Source organism: Ostrea edulis, chromosome 8 (assembly GCF_947568905.1).
Source record: "Ostrea edulis chromosome 8, xbOstEdul1.1, whole genome shotgun sequence".
NCBI lineage: Eukaryota > Metazoa > Mollusca > Bivalvia > Ostreida > Ostreidae > Ostrea > Ostrea edulis.
This window is the reverse complement of record NC_079171.1, coordinates 26,230,885-26,251,335: the sequence shown is the minus strand read 5'-3', so window position 1 is coordinate 26,251,335 and position 20,451 is coordinate 26,230,885. Positions and strand designations below refer to the sequence as shown.

General features: G+C 36.2%; 1 protein-coding gene across 1 annotated transcript; it reads right to left on the bottom strand.

Moving 5' to 3' along the window:
- Nucleotides 1-17,425: 17,425 nt before the first annotated feature.
- Nucleotides 17,426-20,229, bottom strand: LOC125661283 (uncharacterized). Its single transcript, XM_056147271.1, has one exon. The coding sequence runs from the start codon at nucleotides 19,448-19,450 to the stop codon at nucleotides 17,702-17,704; it is 1,749 nt and encodes a 582-aa protein (XP_056003246.1). The 5' UTR covers nucleotides 19,451-20,229; the 3' UTR covers nucleotides 17,426-17,701.
- Nucleotides 20,230-20,451: the final 222 nt, after the last annotated feature.

The window sequence follows — 20,451 nt, the reverse complement described above, 5'->3', positions numbered from 1 at the left end:
AATTCCCTAAAGAGACAGCAGTCATATGCTGTCCTTCAGTTGGAGTAACAAAATGGGAAAACAAACACAATAGGATAAAAAGGTGAATTGACAGTAGAAATAGTACAAAATGAATACCAAAACATAGTAATATACATAGTCTCTTGACAGCAAGAATCTCCTGGACTGACAAGGTGCAAGACGAGCGAGAATAAGTAACATATATACAGTGTCTAGAGAAAGCAGAAATCTTCTGGACTGTCAAGGTGTAACACAAGAAAAATGGAATTTGAATGCATAAGTAACGTATATACAATATCTATAGACAGCAGAAATCTTCTGGACTGTCAAAGTGTAAACCAAAAAAAAAAGGGGGGGGGTAAATTTTTTAAAAAGCCATAAGTACCCTATACAATATCTATAGACAGCAGAAATCTTCTGGACTGTCAAAGTGATCCCCACCACCTAGCAGAAGCACCTTAGAAGATGACATATAATTGGGAGATACTAGATATTAAATGACTGAATCCGAATATATCTTTTTTAATAAGGTTTTCCGAGTATCCTAATGAAGCTGCATAAGTGGCCGTCCCAGTTCTAAAGCTGTGAACTTTAAAATGTGATGGATTAAGACCACTGAACTGTATTGCTGATTTGAGATGGGAGGATACCTGCGAGTACGTAACAGGGGTCCCATCTGCATTTTGAAATAGAGGACCTGATGCATTATGCGACATATTCAAATATTCAGAAAGTGCTTGAACGGGACATAAAGTAGACCCAACATTAGTTGTAAATGATATGACAATCGGATTGTGGTTTTTGTTAGTTTTGAACTCTCATAATAATCCTGACCCCACTTAATGCTGGCCCATTGTGCTCAAAATGAACGTCAGAGCGCTGCAGCACCTTATGACTATCAGCAGCAGTCTCTCCTATCCTTAAAAGGCATGAAAAGCCGCAAGAAACATGGCTTTTAAGAGGTGCCGCTGGAAAAGCAGGGGAACTGTATTGTCAAGGGCATTGATTAATCTGCGAAGAATTGCAGGAGTGATCGGCAAACGCGTGTCCCTTGGGGAACTCAATGACTGACAACCCTTTGATATCTTTTTAGTGATGAAGGCTTGTGTGGGATCATGAAGTTCTAAAATTTTGTGAACGTAACTTACTAATGGCTGATATATAAGATGCGATACTACTTGGAGAGTAGTTTGAGTTATATAAGAAACCTATAAAGTTGCATGTCTCATTGACTGTCAGAGGCAAAGTAGCATGTGGATTCCATGACCGTAGAAGGGTCCAACTTTTATAGTAAGCCGCTGTAGTGGAAGTGGATAATGCTGAAGTCAACAAAAGTCGACAGGTGGAACTCAGATGGTTAAAAAGGTCCCTGGGAACTACTGTCTGATGGGAGTTGAGATGTGAGGCGATTCTGAACGCGGCCTGAAAATCAAGACGAGACAGATAATCTGTAAGAGTGTTAGACTTTCCCGGGATATGTTTTGCCTTGAACAAAATATTGTGAGATAGCTTCGCTAGGACCAACCGTCGTAGAAGATGCATGAGTGTTTTTTTTTTTTCTTTGCAAGACTGCCGCATTATCTGACATAAATAAAAAAAATTGTTTGACAGCGCCGACCCCCATAACTCTAACGCTACCACTATAGGAAAAAGTTCTTTGATGGCAATTTGCCTATCAGAGAGATCAGGAACCTGATCCCAACCCATAACGAACCATTCAGTACCCAGGACGGCTAAATCTGAATATTTATGTTCCCCAAACAAAGTTTGGGAACATATTGTTTTTACTCTGTTTCTTCTTATTATTATTATTAGGGTCTTCGGTCTTCAGCGGAAGACCCTTCTATTATTCTATTGTTGATTTTTCACTTTTCTTCTTATTATTCTTTTTTTTTTCTCCTTACCGATTTTTGTGCAGAAGATTTCTCGGAGATGACTGGATGGATTTGCTTCAAATTTTCAGGATTGATGCGTTGCCATTTGAAGTTTGTACCGCCGTTTCGATTGTTGAAAAATCACTTCCGGTCGGAAGTTATCCCCCTTTTATCAATTTTCAGATGACCATTTTGTCCAGACAAAAACGATAAAAGCTAGAGTGCTGAAATTTTCAGTGATGTTAGACGACATGTTGTAGTTGTGCACCTGGGTTTTCAAAATTTCCGGAAGTGCCTAGTATGGAAGCTCGGTAGGGGTTGAAAATGGAGTTTAGAAAAGTGCCCAATTTTTTTCCACGTTTTAAATCATAACTTTTTACTCGTAAATATTTTGTTTAGACATATATAACAAAAGTTGTACAGTTTATTGATATCTTTCGTGTCATATCAAGAAATGGGCCTATGGGCCTCATGGCTCGCCTGAACCATTGAATTTCTGTTACAATGATTAACTTTTTTCTCACGAAACTTTTGATAAGACATGTAGAATAATAGTTGTTCAGTTTCTTAAGATCTATCTAATGATATCAAAAAATAGGCCTCCGGGCGTCATGGCTCGCCTGAACAGTCGAATTTGTATCACAATTAATAACATTAATAACTTTTTTCTCGAGAAACTTTTGACAAGACATGTAGAACAAAAGTTGTTCAGTTTCGTAAGCGTTAACTAACGATGTTAAGAAATAGGTCTGCGGGGCTCATGGCTCACCTGAACAGTTGAGTTATTGTTGCAGTCTATATAACATTTTTGTCAAAAAACTTTTAATAAGACATCTAGAACAAAAGTTGTTCAGTTTTGCAAGATTTTTCGAACATCATGAAAAAGGCGAACGGGCCTCATGGCTTGCGTGGAGAGTTTTATTAGTTTCACAATCAATAACTTTTTTCTCGAGAAACTTTTGATAAGAACAAAAGTTGTTCAGTTTCGCAAGCGTTAACTAACGATGTTAAGAAATAGGCCTGCGGGGCTCATGGCTCACCTGAACAGTTGGGTTATTGTTGCAAGCTATAACATTTTTGTCAAGAAACTTTTAATAAGACATCTAGAACAAAAGTTGTTTAGTTTTGCAAGATCTTTCGAACAACATCTTGAAAAAGGCAAACGGGCCTCATGGCTCGCCTGAAGAGTTTGATGAGTGTCACAATCAATAGCTTTTTTCTGGAGAAACTTTTGATAAGACATGTAAAACAAAAGTTGTTCAGTTTTGCAAGATCTTTCAAACGATATCAAGAAAAAGGCCCACGGGCCTTATGACTCGCCTTAACAGTCTGATAAATGTCGCAATCAATAATTTTTTTCTCAAGAAAGTTTTGATAAGATATGTAGAACAAATTTTTTTCAGTTTTGCGAGATATATCTAAAATGTTATCAAAAAATAGGCCTCCGGGCGACATGACTCGCCTGATCAGTCGAATTTGTATCGCAGTAAATAACATTATTAACTTTTTTCTCCAAAAAAGGCTGACCCCTTTAATTAGTGGCCGAGAGCGGCAGAGAGTCTTTAATTTATAACACTTAAATGATCAATATTTGTAAAACATTACCGAAGCTAAATTGTACGTCTAGATAATATATTTGTATCATTATTTATAAAAGAAAATCTCAGTCAAATTATTATCTCATCACATCTAAAATTGGACGGAAGACCCACTCGTTGCTCGCAACGAGATCGCATCTAGTTATTATTATGTTCCCCAAACAAAGTTTGGGAACATATTGTTTTTACTCTGTTTCTTATTATGTTCCCCAAACAAAGTTTGGGAACATATTGTTTTTACTCTGTTTCTTATTATGTTCCCCAAACAAAGTTTGGGAACATATTGTTTTTACTCTGTTTCTTATTATTATTATTATTCTTTTTCTCCGGTACTTTTTTGTCCGGTAGTGTTCTCAGAAACTACAAAAGGGATCGATATGAAACTTTCCAGGATGATAGTATAGCGTTTGTAGATGTGCATAGTGATAGTCATTTTGTCTGCACGTGCATGCACGCGCGCGCACGTGCATTGCAATTTTGGTACAAAAAATGGAAAATCAGAATATTGAAGGAAGCGATATAAAACCTAAATAGGATGATAGTATATCATTTGTACATATGAAAAATAATAGTTATTTTGCCAGCACGCGCACGCATGCGCGTGCACGCGCATTACAAAATTTGTACGCTAACTTTGGAATCAGTCTAACTTTTTTGTTGTTCATTGAAATGGCTTGAAATTCATATCATAGGTAGATATTGAGACCCTTAACTGATTTACATGGTCAAGATTACCAATTTGCACGCGCATGCACGTGCGCTTCATTTTGATTGGATAATGCTAAAACGTTTGTAACTATCTTATTTATGAAGCGAATGAGATGATATTCACAGCATATGTAGACAATATGTGTATCTATATGTTGGTGTAACAAAAAATGCCAACGTACACGCGCATGCGCGTGCAACGTTTTTTAAATGTTCAATTTTTAAAGGACGATAACGTTTTTGTTTTTCATCAAATTCTATTCATATTAGGGGTTTAGATGTATCTTGGTACTCCTTACAAATTGCTGTGGTTAGAATTACTACTCAGCACGTGCATGCACGTGTGCTGATTTCTGATTGGACGATTTTAAAATCGCTATAACTTCCTTATATTTGGTGGAAACGTTATGAAATTCATACTGTGGGTATATGATACACATGCCTTTTGAACGACATCAACAAAAATTCGGAATCATACACGCGTGCGCGTGTATGCACGTGCAACGCTTTCTTTCATTTCTTGGTACTGAAATGACCATATTGAACGTACTAGATGTAATTAAAGGCTAAAATAAAATGATTTTTTCCCTAGAGATTCACAAGGACATCACTTTTTAATAGGGGGAGGTTTGGGGAACATCTGTAACGGTCCCCGTTACAATTATAACTAGTTTTAATTTGTTGTCAAAATGCTATTGTGATAGTTTTGTACATGTAAGTAACTTTAAGCAAAATCGATAATAAAATTTAAACAAACTTTAGAATATTATGAAAATAAAGATTTTCAGATCTTCTGAAAAATTTGGCCGATTTTGGACTATACAAGTAGTAAGTATACTAGTCTGGGGTCTGTATAGGGTCAATAACCTTGACCTAGATATATGGGTCACCTTGTTGAATAAGGTCAGGGTCAGTGGCCTTGATAACCAGGTGACCTCCATAAATAAGGTCAGGATCAATGACCTTGATATATGGGTCATCTCCATAAATAAGGTCAGGATCAGGGACCGTCATAAGTGACTCACATTGAAATAAGTCACCTTGGTAGCTGGGTCACCTTGATAAAGATCACATTGATAAATAGGGTCACCTGGATATACGAGTTCGTCTGAGGTCATCCCTCTAGGGTCACCGTATTGAAGTCAATGACTGGGTCACCTTAATGTGTCATTTTGATGTATGGGCCCATCTGAGGTCAAAAACTCATAAAAGTGAGCTCAATTTGATTCAGAGTTAGTAATACCAAAGTTACCAGAGAACATTCAATTCAAGACTCCTTCTCAAGGTTAACTTAAGGTCACATATAATATATATATGGAGTTCAATCACATAACATTTCTCTACAGGCTGTTTCCTGGGGATGGTTCAATCACATAACATTTATTTCTCTACAGACTGTTTCCTAAGGAGATGGTTTCCCCTCACTCGTCGGGAGAAAAACGACATTTAACGAAAAACATCCGCATGGCTGAGTATATGTTACACAGAAACATACTGGATAGTTGCTAAGCATGATTACACACAGGATTGAGTAAATAGAAAGTTACGAGAATGACGGCAAGTTCTGAACGCTTATTCAATGAAGATTTTTCGGGATGACATATTATAAAGACTTTCTCTAGAATACAAAGGTTGCACTTTTTTGAAATGTTTGAGTATGATGATGTTTTTCCTAAAATTTCCCACTTGATTTTGTAGTCAATATTTTTGTCTTTCAATGTCCATATGAATTTGCTGAGCTCGGTGGTATTCTTTTTCGTGGGATTACGGAATGAATGAGTGTGGTTGGCGTATCTTAATTTGAACTTGGTGTCTGCCAGTCCCACATAGCTCTCTTCTTGCCCATTATCGGCTCTGACTCTAGCTAAATACACAATTCCGTGGGCGCGACATTCACCGTTGAGCGGGCATTGATCTTTGTTTCGGCAATTACACCTGTTACATGTATCTCCGGTCTGGCGCACTTGTTTGATTGAAGCGTTATGCGAGTCAATTACATTTTGCATGGATGGCATACAACTGTATGATATTTTAATAGTATTTCTGTTGATAATCGGGCGCAGAACATGGCCTATAGGGAAACACCCATCTATAATTTTGAGAAACTGTTTACCCAAGTTTGTTTTTACGTTATTATCATATGGGGAGTTAAACCATGTGATGTTACGGGAACGATTTCTTCTGCTGTTCTGTTTAGTTTTGGCTGATTCGTCGTATGTTAGCTTGTATTTATAGCCGCTTTCATCAAGTGCTTTTTGGTATATCTCGGCGGCTTTGACGAATTCCTCTTTGTCCGATGAAATTGATGACAATCAGTGATTGATGACTGATGGTATAGCTTTAAGTATGGAAGGCGGGTGGTTGCTGCCGGAGAGTACTTAACGCGGACTGTTGCCGGGTTTCACATACGGGGAATGTTTACTTGCACTCTAGAAGATTATATCGGAGATTTATCCCACTATATATATATATATATATATATATATATATATATATATATATATCCTCTATAGCATAAACGTTTCAGAGTAATTATTAAGGGGGCTTAATGCTGGTTCATACAAAAGGTATGTGAGTTTTTCATGTTATAAAACTCTCTGTAAGATGAAGGAACCATTCTTTAAGGTAGCTCCATCCTCATGTAACTTTTCAATATTAATGCTTAAAAGTGGAAAAACTTTATTAAGTTCCACTCAATATAGTTTACTTTAATCAATAACCAAAGAAAATGTATATGTTGCCACCTTTTTAAAGATGTGAAACATTCAAAAACAGAACTATACATCAACATTAGAAAATCACACATTTTCGTTAAACAGAATAATAAAAATAGATAAGAACTTGTTGAAATGACAAAATTTAGTTATCAACAGTTTAAAAAAACTGCTAATTCATAGATATGTATAGATTAACTGTGGATATTAGGGAAACCAATGTATAATATACATCCAGTAGAGGAAATTCCAGCATAGGAGTTATTGCCCTTGACAACATTGTTTTAGTCATAAATAATTGATTATCTATGGAAAGTATAAACTTTTTCAGAATTAGTAGTTTACCAGATTTTTTTATTATATCCAGTGATTGAAATTCTTTAGAAAGATATATTTCTATCATGCACAAAGTTTGAATTATTAAGATGTTTGCAAAAACCTATGACATCACATGAGGATTGATCAACCCATTTTATATATAAGACAATTTCCAAAAAAAAAAATGAATGTAAAAGGTCATTAATGTCCATATAGGAATATCTTCAACACAAGCTGGTCAACTTCACACGTTTTTTTTAACTGGTTCTGTACCAAACTTATCTTCTAACTATTGAAAATTTCCCAGTTTACTTTCGGAAGGTCGATGGTCTCTTCCCAGGTACATTGTATCTGGGTTCTCTCTTCCACCAATAAAAACTGGGCGCCACGAGATAACTGAACAAGAGTACCGCAGGCGGTACATAATACGCCCGTGAAATGCTTACATCTTTGCTTCAAGTATTATCAGCCATGATGCGGCTGTGACAAACTTTCATATAAACAAAGGGTCTTGGCTTAAAAATCTAGATTTCCTCAAAATGGACCAAGTTCAACAACCTGTAATTTTTTCAAAAATGGAAGAAAATCAAAAACCTTCCCCAGATGCACATTTTCAATACCCATACAAACACTCCACAAAATAAGAAGGTCCTCACTTGAACACTGTGGGAGGAGTAGGGCGGACAAATTATGTACCCCCCATAGAATATTAATTTCCAAATAGACTCAGTTCAACAACCTGTAATTTTCTCCAAAATTGTAGAAAATCAAAATTCATCCCACATGCACATCTTCAATACCCATACAAACACTCCACAAAACAAGATATGTTTGTAAAACACATATGCCCCCCCTCCCCCTGGTGCAAAATTGAAAGGGGTTATACACACACATCATTTAATTGATAGTAGTATCATCAATTCAAAATATTGAGCAGACAATATCTTCCTATGTCAAGAGTGAATTGACCATGTGACCTAAAAATCAATAGGGGTCATCTACTACTTATGCTGTACGAGTGTACCAAGTTTGGTGTTAATCAAGCAAATAATTCTTAAAATATAGGAGACAATATATTACTATGTCCAGTTCAGCAACTGACTTTTGACCTCAAAATCAATATGGGTCATCTTCTCCTGAAGATGTACCAGTGTACTAAGCTTGATGTCTGTCAAGCAAAAGAGTTATCAAGATAATGAGTGGACAGTATATTACTATGTCCAGTCTGACTTTTGACCTTGTGACCTCAAAATCAATAGGAGTCATCTCTTGAATATACACCACTGTACTAAGTTTGATGTCTGTCAAGCAAAGGGTTCTCAAGATATTGAGCGGACAGCATATTCCAATGTCCAGGTTGACCCCTGACCTTTAAACATGTGACCTCAAAATCAATAAGGGTCATTTTCTCCTGAAGATGTACCAGTGTACCAAGTTTGATGTCTGTCAAGCAAAGGGTTTTCAAGATATTGAACGGACAGTATATTCCTATGTCCAGCTTGACCTTTGACCATGTGCTCTCAAAATCAATAGTGGTCATCTTCTCATGAAGACGTATCAGTGTACCAAGATTGATGTCTGTCAAGAAAAGGGTTCTCAAAATACTGAGCAGACAGTATATTTCCATGTCTAGTTTGACCCTTGACTTTTGATCATGTGGCCTCAAAATCAATAGGAGTCATCTTCTGAAGATATGCCAGTGTACTAAGTTTGATGTCTGTCAAGCAAAGGTTTCTCAATATATTGAGCGGATATTATATTCTTATGTCCAGTTTGACCTTTGACCATGTGACCTCAAAATCAATAGGGTCATCTTCTGAAGATGTACTGGTGTACCAAGTTTGATGTCTGTCAAGCAAAGGGTTCTCTAGACATTGAATAGTCAGGATATTCATACGCGGGTACGTTAAGGCAGGTTATGAAAATTTTTACTGGAATAAAATCCGCGAAACAATGTGACGTCATAATTGAAATAAGTATATCACTAAGTATATGTTAAATTCCGATTTTATTTTTTATTTAAGTTTTATTTATGAATAAAATAAACCATGCAGCTACTAAGATCCAACGGAATTCGAAATGCTATACTGCTGTTGTGTAATTTATGTCTGAACGATATGAAAGTAAACTGATGACGTCATGACTATACATCGAGTGACGTTGACACATGGAAGGAATTTGTTTAGGTGTGCCATGCAAATATCGACAAAATGTGGAGTATTTGAAATATATGACATAGGATATTTAGAATATATATGCGAAACGCTGGGAATTTATTGATATTAAGAAGGTATGTTAATATCATTCATTGACAATTTTGTTTAACGGAAAAAACATTCCATTTAGCATGTCGATCCGATTTTCCTCTGTCACACACTGACATAAAACTGCAAAAGTAGCACATTAGGCCGCATACTTTTAGAGACTTTTTATACGCCGTTTGAAAGGTCATAAACTAATGTACACGGCAATTACTGATAGAATCGTCTGTTAAGAAAACTTTTAAAGAAAACTGCATAGCATGTAGCATCAGTGCAAAATGTAAAACATGGGCTAGATGGTTTCGTCTTTAAATGTTCAATAATTATTTCTTATTGAAAGTGGTAGGATTCTATCAGTAATTCTGATATACTATGGGCATTTTACCGTCATTATCGCCAGTTAGACCAATATTCAAATCTTGGGATAATGTGTTACTTTTACATTTTCTATTAAGGTACTCCCATGATCTATTTATAACAGTCATGCAATGACGTCATACGGAAGCGCATGTTTGTCATGTTGTTATGATACAAAATGTTCTCATGTAAACAACCAAAATAGTTTTGAAGAGTTAGTAGCTCCCTCTCTCTGTGTAAGACGGATTTTAAAAATTATGCAGTTTACGTGCATAAATGAAGCATGACCTGCATTAACATACCCGCGTATGCCTAGTTTGACCTTTGTCCATATGACCTCAAAATCAATAGGGGTCATCTACTCCTTAGGATGTACCCATGTGCTGTTTTTCAAGCAAAGGGTTCTCGAGATATTGAGAGGATATTATATTCCTATGTCCAGAGTAGATTGACCTTTTCACCTGAAAAAACAATAGGGGTCCTCTTCTACTCATATCCAACCCACATATGAAATATCATTATCATGAAGTGAATGGTTCTCAAGATATTGAGCGAACAACATGTGGTTTACCGACCGACCGACCAACAGGTGCAAACCTCTTCTTTGAAGGGGGGGGGGGGGGCATAATAAGAAGACTCTCACTTGAAAACTGTGGGAGGAGTAGGGCGGACAAATTATGTACCCTCCATATAATAATTATTTCCAAATAAAGGGGCAAAACTCCTGGCAAAAAGGTCGAAATGGATCAAAATTGCAGTATGATCTAGAGTGACCCACAAAGAAGCTACACAGCAAGTTTCAGTATGATGTGTGAAATGGAAATGAAATTATAAAGAGAAAACCCCGAACGGACGGACGGACGTACATACATCGCTGTACCATAATACGTCCCGTCTAAAGACGGGCGTATAAAAATTGTCGAGTGTGGCGAAAAACATCAATCAATCTAAATTTACTCTGATGTAAATCTTTCGACATTTTCTTCTGTAAGGCTTTCAGGACTCGAATTTAAAAGGTAATTAATGTCCATATAGGAATATCTATAACACAAGCTGGTGAAGTTAACACATTTTTTTGCTGGTTCTGTACCAAACTTATCTTCTAAATAGTTTAACGCAATTTCACTCTGATGAAAGTCTTTCACCATTCTCTTCTGTAAGGCTTTCAGGACTCTGAACTCCCTTGTAGATGTGATTTTGGTGTCTTTAAACCTTTTCTCCAGGAACTTGAATTTCTTCTGGTTGTTCCTTCTTAAAAAAAAACCCAATAATTAGTCTTATCTGAATATGGTAACAATAAAATATAGAATAGGATTTAAATATACAAAGGCGTGATTTAAAACCTTGAACAAACTTTATTTTAATGTGTACATGTAAAATTGCGTTACCTAAATGTAGTGAGGATTGAGTCCTCTGCATTCAGAAAGGATCCGTTGCTTTCCTCACCATCATTTTCCGAGGATATAGTTGGTGGCCAGTTCTCGTCATGGACAGGTTAATAGGCCGGTGACGAGTCATTGTTGGTACTTGTAGTGTAACTATAGAATAATATGTATACAGTTATGATCTCTAAACGTATTGTTGAACAAATAGTTATTATTTTTGACTATGAGTTTATGAATAGATCTTTATGATTAATTAATTAACTACGAGCATATCAAATTCAGTTAATTATTTTTTTTCTGTTTTACTTTATTGACAAAAAGCAATAATTTTCCTTACAATCACATTACGTAAACAAAAAAGGTGACGATACACGGTGTTCCTCTTTCGCCCTTGGCAGATATAGCGGCCGAAATGAAAACTTTGAAGAAGCCATCTGATTGGCTGCGCGGCTTGGCTTTCGCACGGATTTTACTAATAGACGCTTTACACATCAATTTTTATATAAGAATTATAAAAAGAAACTAATAAATTTGGTATGATTTAGTGTGGAATGATTATGATATGATTGATTATCGACGATCCACTTTCTAAATGAATATTTCAAGACCTGCTGTTAGTTTTTTTCAAAATTTGCATCGTTTCATTTTGCGTATTTTAGTTTCGAAAATTTCAACCAATGAAAATCCATGATAAATCAAACAAAATGGATGCGCCCACATGCAGAACATGTCGGACCATTCTTAACAAGAAATCAAGGAGAACAATTTTTTCGTCAACGTTGGAATTCACTCAACGGTTATGTGAAGTGTTGGGCTCAATCCCATCTCCAAATGACGGCTCGTATGTGTGTAGTCAATGCTATTCAAAATTACGGAAGATGTCTAAAATTGACTATGTCTTATTAAGTAATTAAATCTGACGTTGGGCAATGCAGGTGCGACAGCTACCACGATGGAGTTATCATCGAAAAACGAGAACACGCAGCCATCGATAGAGAATGTGATCACAGATGATTCCAACTGGAGTCAAGTTGGACTGTCAACAACTCCAAGGAAAATAAAGAAAAGTAAATAGGTGAATATAATCATTTCACAAAAAATATGACAGCATGATTTAACTATTAAGTAGTAATGCACATTCATTTTGTCAATATACATTTTTGTTTGTTTGTTATATAAACAATTTCAACATGTTGAAAGTAGATACAATATCTTTTAAATGGAATTTGTGGAGTATTATTGGAATGATTGTAGATTTCATGAATTTGTCCTTTGTCACGTAAAGGGATAAAGGTGAAATATAAAATTCAACAATTATAAACCAAGTTCATGATTTATTTAATATGCATATTTATTTAATAGATCAATCAGACTCTACTTCAGAGTCTTCGGCTAAATTAATACATATCCAAATCACCAACAACATCGGAAATAATTTCACTAACGACAGTAGCAGTTTCCCATTGACCAAATTGGATATTTTCTCATTACATCATCAGGTGTAAATATCGAATTACTGTTTCTTACTATCCTTTGAATAACTTCATTTGTCAGTCCATGTAGTACTTCAAATTTCACAATACAATCAGCAGTGGACATTTGTGATTTATAGAACAGTAGTTTATCATGCAAGGTGAAGATAACGAACAGTGATCAATCTCATAACTCCTACAAGCAATACAAAATAGATAGTTGGGCAAACACAGACCCCTGGACACACCAGAGGTGGGAGCAGGTGCCTAGGAGGAGTAAGCATCCCCTGTTGACCGGTCACACCCGCCGTGAGCCCTATATCCTGATCAGGTAAACGGAGTTATCCGCAGTCAAAATCAGTGTGCCAAGAACGGCTTAACAATCGGTATGAAACACGTCAGACAGTATTTGACCCAATGCGAGGTTGCATTGACGAACTAGGTCGTTATAACGACCATATATGAATTAGTTGTTTCTCTCTTGCATTAACAAATCTTGCCATTTCATCCTCAAGGTCTGATGATGAATTGTCTTCATTGTTTATCCTTACACCTTCATGTGTTCGAGGACAAAGATCACTTTTACACTCACATTTATTTTCACAGACATCACAGCAGTCGTATAATGGTAATATTTTCTTGCTTGGTAATAGATAGGCTTCACAAAGGATTTCATGTCTACATTTACTGTCATCTTTAGCCAAACGTACCAGCTCAATTTCAAGGTGATTTTTATTTGTTTTATACAATATCGGTTCATATGAGAACTGTCCATCACATCCTACTCGCCCCATCTGCTAAACAAATGAATCCAATTTCCTAGGTAGTTTATAATGGATAACATGGTGTACATTGTGGAAATTCACCCCCATGCCAGCCGCAATTGTACAGATCAGCACCCGGATATTACCACCTACGTTCATGTCCTTCGAAATGATTTCTTTCACTTTCTCATCTGTTTTACTATGAAACATTTCAAAATGTTGACAGTCATTGCCAAAATGTTTAACAAATGTCGTGTAGATCTTCGAAACATCTGCAATACTTTCACAAAAAATAATGTGTCGCTCAGCTTTTGCCTTTTGGGTCTTCAATATATCAATCAACCAATGGAATACTTTTGCCAAATTATCTGAATTTGGAATACACAATGATGTTATCTTAATAGTTTCTCGATCTGGTGAATCCTATATAACTTCAGAGTTTGCACTAAAACATAACATTTTCATAATTTTCCTTCGTTGACTTGGCCCAGATGTTGCAGTAAGGGCAAGTAAAGATGCTTTGGGGCACAGTGATATCAATTCTTCAATGTGAGCAAATGCCTCTCTGAAGGGTTCCTCTTCCTTGTCTCCTTCTCCCCTATGACACAGAAAAAGAATAAGAACATTGAATTTACAAACACACCTGGTTATGCATTGTTATCTATGCATTTTTAAAGTAATAAGGTATAATGGACCCATATATCAGTTACAAGTAATTGCAATTATTCAGAATGTAATGCATTACTTTCTTTCAAATGCCAGTAATGACCATTACTTTTCAATAATGTTTTATTTCATATTAAATATGATTTTTAAAAAATTTAAAATGCATTCTTGAAATCACAGACTTCGTACTCCGTGTGTGAGTTTATTCAATGTTGATTGACAAATGCTCCTAATGATTTATTTATTGCAAATATTTTGGAAATAAACTTTCAATAATAAAATTAATCATTTCAAGGAAACTAGGTAAACATGGTAAAAGTGAATTTGAATAAGGAAATCAGATGCATGTAGTTGCAAACATAACCACAAGTATAAGTAAGTGTCAGCTGTACATTCCACCTAGCTCTGATCATGCTCTTTAAAAAGTAAAGTATCTCTGGCAAAGTTTTTAGACCAGAACTGTCCTTTTCAAAAGATCTAATGAAATACAGCTGACATGTAAAATGATAACCTGTAATTATATACATGTATTTACTTTCAATCTGACTTTTAAAAAAAGTTGCCTGCAAATAAATTGTTCTCTTGAAATGCCACTGTAATATATGTTCATTGCAATGTGTTCTGTATTTACTAATTCATTATTTAGCAAAGTGGTTATGATCTAATTAATTACATTTCTAAATGTAGATGGTGATACTTGTAATTGTAAAATTCCATATGCATTAGATTTCAAAGTAATTGCCCACTTGTCTATTTCCAAATGTAAACAACTTTCTATATGGATAATATTAACACATACTGTATTTAGGAGGGTGTGAACGATAATTTAAAATCACTAGAAATATATATATATATATATATATAAAGTTCTTTCAATCAAAAAAAAAAAATAGGGGTGGGGGGATATATTTTGATCAATTTCAGTATCATACATCATTAAGAAAAGTAAATTAATTCTAGCTTAATAAACATACCATTGTGTAACCGTATGATCTTCATCAACTGCAACTTAATCTGGTAGATGTCCGACTTCAACATAGTTCTCCACTTGCTGTTATTGAGGAAGACCTCAGGGCTTCCAAACACAAAATCATACAAGCCCCGTTCAAGTGAATCTGTATCTTGTAGGTCTTTTCCAATGTATGACGCCTTAAAGCCCAGATTTTGCAATTTTTCGCACTGCTCTTTCATAATACTAATCAGAGGGTCTATGATCAACACGCATTTTCCTGGGTGCAGGACTGGGAAGTACATGTATTCGTAGATTAGCGATTTTCCACTACCGGTTTTGGTGCTCGTAAACACGTCTTTTCCATTTTCTATAGCCGTTATAGTTTTATATTGTTTTTCTGTTAGCGATTGGATTTAAAATTGATCACAAATGGCATTACTTTGTTGATCTATGGAGGCAGCCATTCTTTCTGACGTCAGTTTTCGCATACTTATGTTACAGCGATTTTCATCGGAGGAAGAATTAATAGATTCAAGGGACGTAACTATTTTAGGACGTCAGATGGCGCCACTTTTTCATTTCGGCAGATATATCTGCCAAGGGTGAAAGAGGAACATCGTGTATCGTTACCCTTGGCTTTTGAAAGGTAGTTCTAATAGGCTGTTGTCGTTTTCCTCTATGGTTAGTGTTGTTGGTCTTATTGAAATAGCGGCTTCAGGCTTTCGGCGAAGGGACGATGCAGATGTTTTAGTCGCCATTGTGTTCTGTGTAATACGTTTGAGAACAGAAGATGTACTTTCTCCCTCAGACGGACTAGAGTAGGGTGTCGGAATTTTCTCCAATTTAATTGTAGTTTGTAGAGGAGGACTCTGCAGCATATTTTTGAGAAGTGACGGTGACGCTGCTTTCTTCTTCTCCACATGCTCTGTATTCCGAGGACTGGATGATTCAGACACCATGTTATTGGGAAGAGGGTAGTATGCAGTCAGTCTACAGTCAAGATGACGTCATTGGAGTTTTCCAACCCCACCCACACTTCTCATAATTGAGGTCACAGTCAAACCGGGAGTCTACAGTCAAGAGGGAGTCTACAGTCAAGGGTTGAGGTCAACGGTCATGGGGAGTTCACAGTCAAGGGTTAAGTCTACAGTCAATGATGTTATTGTTGGATAATGAAGGTTGCAATAATGAAAAGTATGACTATATACACCCAGTAACAGTCTAAGTTCAATTTCATTTTCGGATTATAAGTAGATCGGAAAGTGGCGACCATACACACAGCAACAATCCATAGTTCAGATTAAATTTACCATCTCCTGTCCAAGAGCATTAACTATACTTAGAAACAGTGGAAAGTGAAAACTAATTTTATGATCATAAATTGGTTCGAACACAGCAACTGTATCCACAGCAACAGGGTTGGGGTATTACTAAATTTAGAATTACCAGCTGTAACAAAACATGCTCTCCAGAGCCTTAAAATTTTCACGTAGGGTCGCACCCTTTGTATGACGCTGAAGTTCACTATAAAACGTCCAAAACTACAGTCGCTTTTTGCATCAGAAGAACAGCTATTCAACAAGCTTATACAGTATGTAAACTGTCGTTACCCTCTTACAAAGACAAATTTTGGACATTCTCAATACCTGAAACCAGAAGATCAAAGACAACAGAGCTAGTAAGGATGATTTTTCTATCAGAAAAACATTGTTCTGTTTTGCAAACTTTTACATGCACATAAAAAAATATATGAATCCTAGACACCCAAATGAATTTGATCATTTCCTCCTTTGTGTTGTTATAGAGTTGTAAACCTCACTTTTTTACACTGTCTCTTTTCTTGACCAACTTATCCTCAAAATAGTTTATAATTATCTGAATTTGTTCCAACATCTGCTGCCACCCATTTCACACATACGTTAAGATATTGCAACATGTCCTGACATGACCCGGTACTTTGTGAACTTTTTTCACTGGCAACACGACTTTTAACTATTCGTATAGAAATATTCTAACGTTTAAGAAAATTATACAGTTAGAATTGTCCAAGGATTGAAAGTTATGCCCTTATATGTCAAAGTTTACCTAATTAAATACCCTCGAGTGCCCAGTAGTCGTGCGCTTAAGAGAGTATCCGTTTCAAGAAACAGTTAAACGAAATATTAGCTTATTTCACATGATATTTTAACTTACCATGTTATAATCTTACTTTCTCTTTATTCAAAATATTTCAAAGCGGTTTATCATGTTTATTATTGAGACATAAAGCAAGTGAAGTTCAACGTCAGCCATATTTGTTTAGGACCAGTAGTCGTGCACCCGGATGTAACAGCTAAATGAGGCCAAGAAAAACACATTTTTAGTGTGTGGTAACTTTTTTCATTCATTTCTTAAATATCACATTCGTTTTATGCATTTACACTTATATACAGCTAATGGAAATGAAATATTTCATTACACTGATTGCATTTCACAGTTTGATGAATTTCAATATGAAACTCAAAATACCATAAATTTCACAACAGAATAAATATGATAGGCATCAAAATAACATCAAAGTCAACTATATTTCGAATAATGAAACTGTTCAAAACTTGGTAATAAACATATTTCAAAAGTACACGTGTTTACTCTATTTACAGTGGGGACATTTATACTGATCACCAATACGAATCACTCTGATATCAGTGCAGTAGTTTAAGTGAACCCAATGTCTGCACATATCACATTGCACCCACTTCACAAAAATTAGGGATGCACTTTGTCGGACGGCTTCAGGTGTGTACTTTTTACAAATACAGCACAGTTCTTCCTCAGAAATGGAAACATCTTCGGAATCTTCGGATAAAAGATATCGGTTTGTAGACCCAGGTTCCTGAGAATGATCCGTAGTATGATGAGAAGTGTTTATCTTCTTACTACTCGTTGGGCCCATGTAGGAAGGTCCAGGTTCCTGAGAGTCATTGTTAGTCCGACATGAAGTTTTCTTGTTCCTTGCATTTGCGTGGCTTTTTCCTGTAGATTTCTTACTGGATGAAACATGCTCTTTAATTTTATCGGACACCTCAAGCTCAGTAATTGCTCTGCCTGATGTTATCTTGCTGAGAGTATTGCGTGGTTTTTTGGCCCTCGATCCTTCAGATTTTACATGGACAAGCTCCCTCGTGCGTTCAGCAAAAAAATTTAAGCTATTGTTCTCAACTATAACATCATTATCATCCTCATCTGCCTCTGCCATTTCTTGATTTTCCTCATGGGTGACCGTCAAGATTGCATATGAAGGTGCCATGGCTTCTGCTGGGACTACATCAGCATTAAATGGGTATATCCCACACTTGCGGAAGGCAGACTGAAGGTTTTCTGCTGAAAGAGCTTTCGTATATGCACGGCATGCTAGCGAACAAATATCCTGCTTCAATATAACTGTTGATGTTTCTCTCATCTGTTTATGACACAAATTGTTATAGATTTTCTGGAGGGGGCCATAACAACCAACATCCATGGGTTGAAGAATATGACTTGTGTGTGCTGGCAATACATGCAGTATAACATTGTGTTCCTTGGCCCATTCCACCGCAGCAACAGAAACATGGGACTTGTGTCCATCCAACAATAGCAAAACTGGTTCGTGCAGTCCACCAGGAACATGTTGAAGGAAGTGGTTCTGTAGATATTGTAGGAAAATAACAGAGTTAGACCAACCACTCTCTGATACATCACCAGTTGCTCCAGGTGTTGCGCCTTCCATCAACTCTGTCCTCATGCGCATTCCAGGAAATACAAAATATGGTGGAATGGCAACCCCCGAGGCACTACCACATCCCAATATAGTGACTGTAGAGGATTTTCCTGTTGTAACTGCCTGTGGAGTTTGTCCGGTGCCCGATACTACATGAGGAGGCACATGATTAAGGGTAATTCCTTTCTCATCAATGTTGAATATTCTATGGGGTTTGTCCAATAAACTGTATTTTTTAAGAATAGTTGAAAGTTCGTCAAAGTACTTTTTCACATTTCCTGGATTTGCTGATTTTGCTCGTTGGTACTCTAAGGCTCTTGGCTTTACAACCTTCAAGTCTGGCCACCGCTTCATCAATCCTCTAAACCATTTAAGTGTGAGGGGTTTCTGTTGTTTAGTCTTTTTACCAAGTTGAATTGCATAATCTGATGCAATGTTAGTCACTTCTTGTCGTGTGTATCCATACCCCAGTGATGCCATTTCCTTCAAGTGGGACACTAGCATGGCTTCTTCTTCCTGTCCTAATAAAGGTGCTGGTCCCATAGTGACCTTCTCCATATCAACTTTCCCTTTCACGCGGTCACGAAGAGTTTGGACGGGGACACTATATTTCTTCGCTGCCTTACGGACACTAATACCCATATCCTTGACAGCCAGATAGGCATTGATAAGTCGAGTTGGACTGTATTGTCTCAACCTAACATCTGTTTTTTTCTTTGAAGTCTAAAACAGTAAAAGAGATAACTTTATCACTTTACATGTATTAGTCTATTACTAATACTAACTTCAAATTAAAAAATAAAATTTTCATTTCATCAGATTACCAAATCTCTAATGATTTTAATTAATACTCTTAGAGTTTGAGAAGTTTGATTTATTCATAGATGTAACATTTTAATATATATGGTAGATTAGTGTACATTATTAGATCATATTATTAAATTAAATCGATGAAATTTATGAATTAAAGTACTATTCTTTAATAACAATTACTACACACTAATTCCCTACGTCTTATACAACCTTCCAAATAAAAATAAGGACTACCAAATTTTCAATACACCAACAATTAAAATATTTGGCCTCGTAAACAATTCAAACTACGTGGTAGCCTTCACCTTGGGTTATGCTAATTAGCCATGTGGTTGGTATGTCCACAGGTTGCGGTTCAGTATGATTAACATATACTTTCACAGACAGGGGGAAAAGCATTAACAAAATGGCGGGTATTTTGGGTGTATAATTGTATTTTTATCCTTCTTACCTGTTTGTTTCGCATATTTCACTCTGAGTAAAAATACGGACGCTCTCTTCTATTATCTTCGAAAATCAGCTGCTCGTGACGTAATATTTGGGCACGCGCCCCGATTATGACAACAAACAAAATGGCGCACGACTACTGGGCACGCACGACTTTAGGACCTTCATGTAACAAGTTGAATTGTTAATTTTTGTAGAACTTACTTATTGATCATGGTTTGAATTTTTTCTTTCTTTGAGGGGGTAAGGGTCACAAATTAGAATATAATTACAATCCGTTATTGTTGGTTTTTTTTTTATTATTAATTTATTCTTCTTTCCTCTGATCTTTCCTTTGATGTGATCTAGTTAGTTTGGATATATATATATATATATATATATAT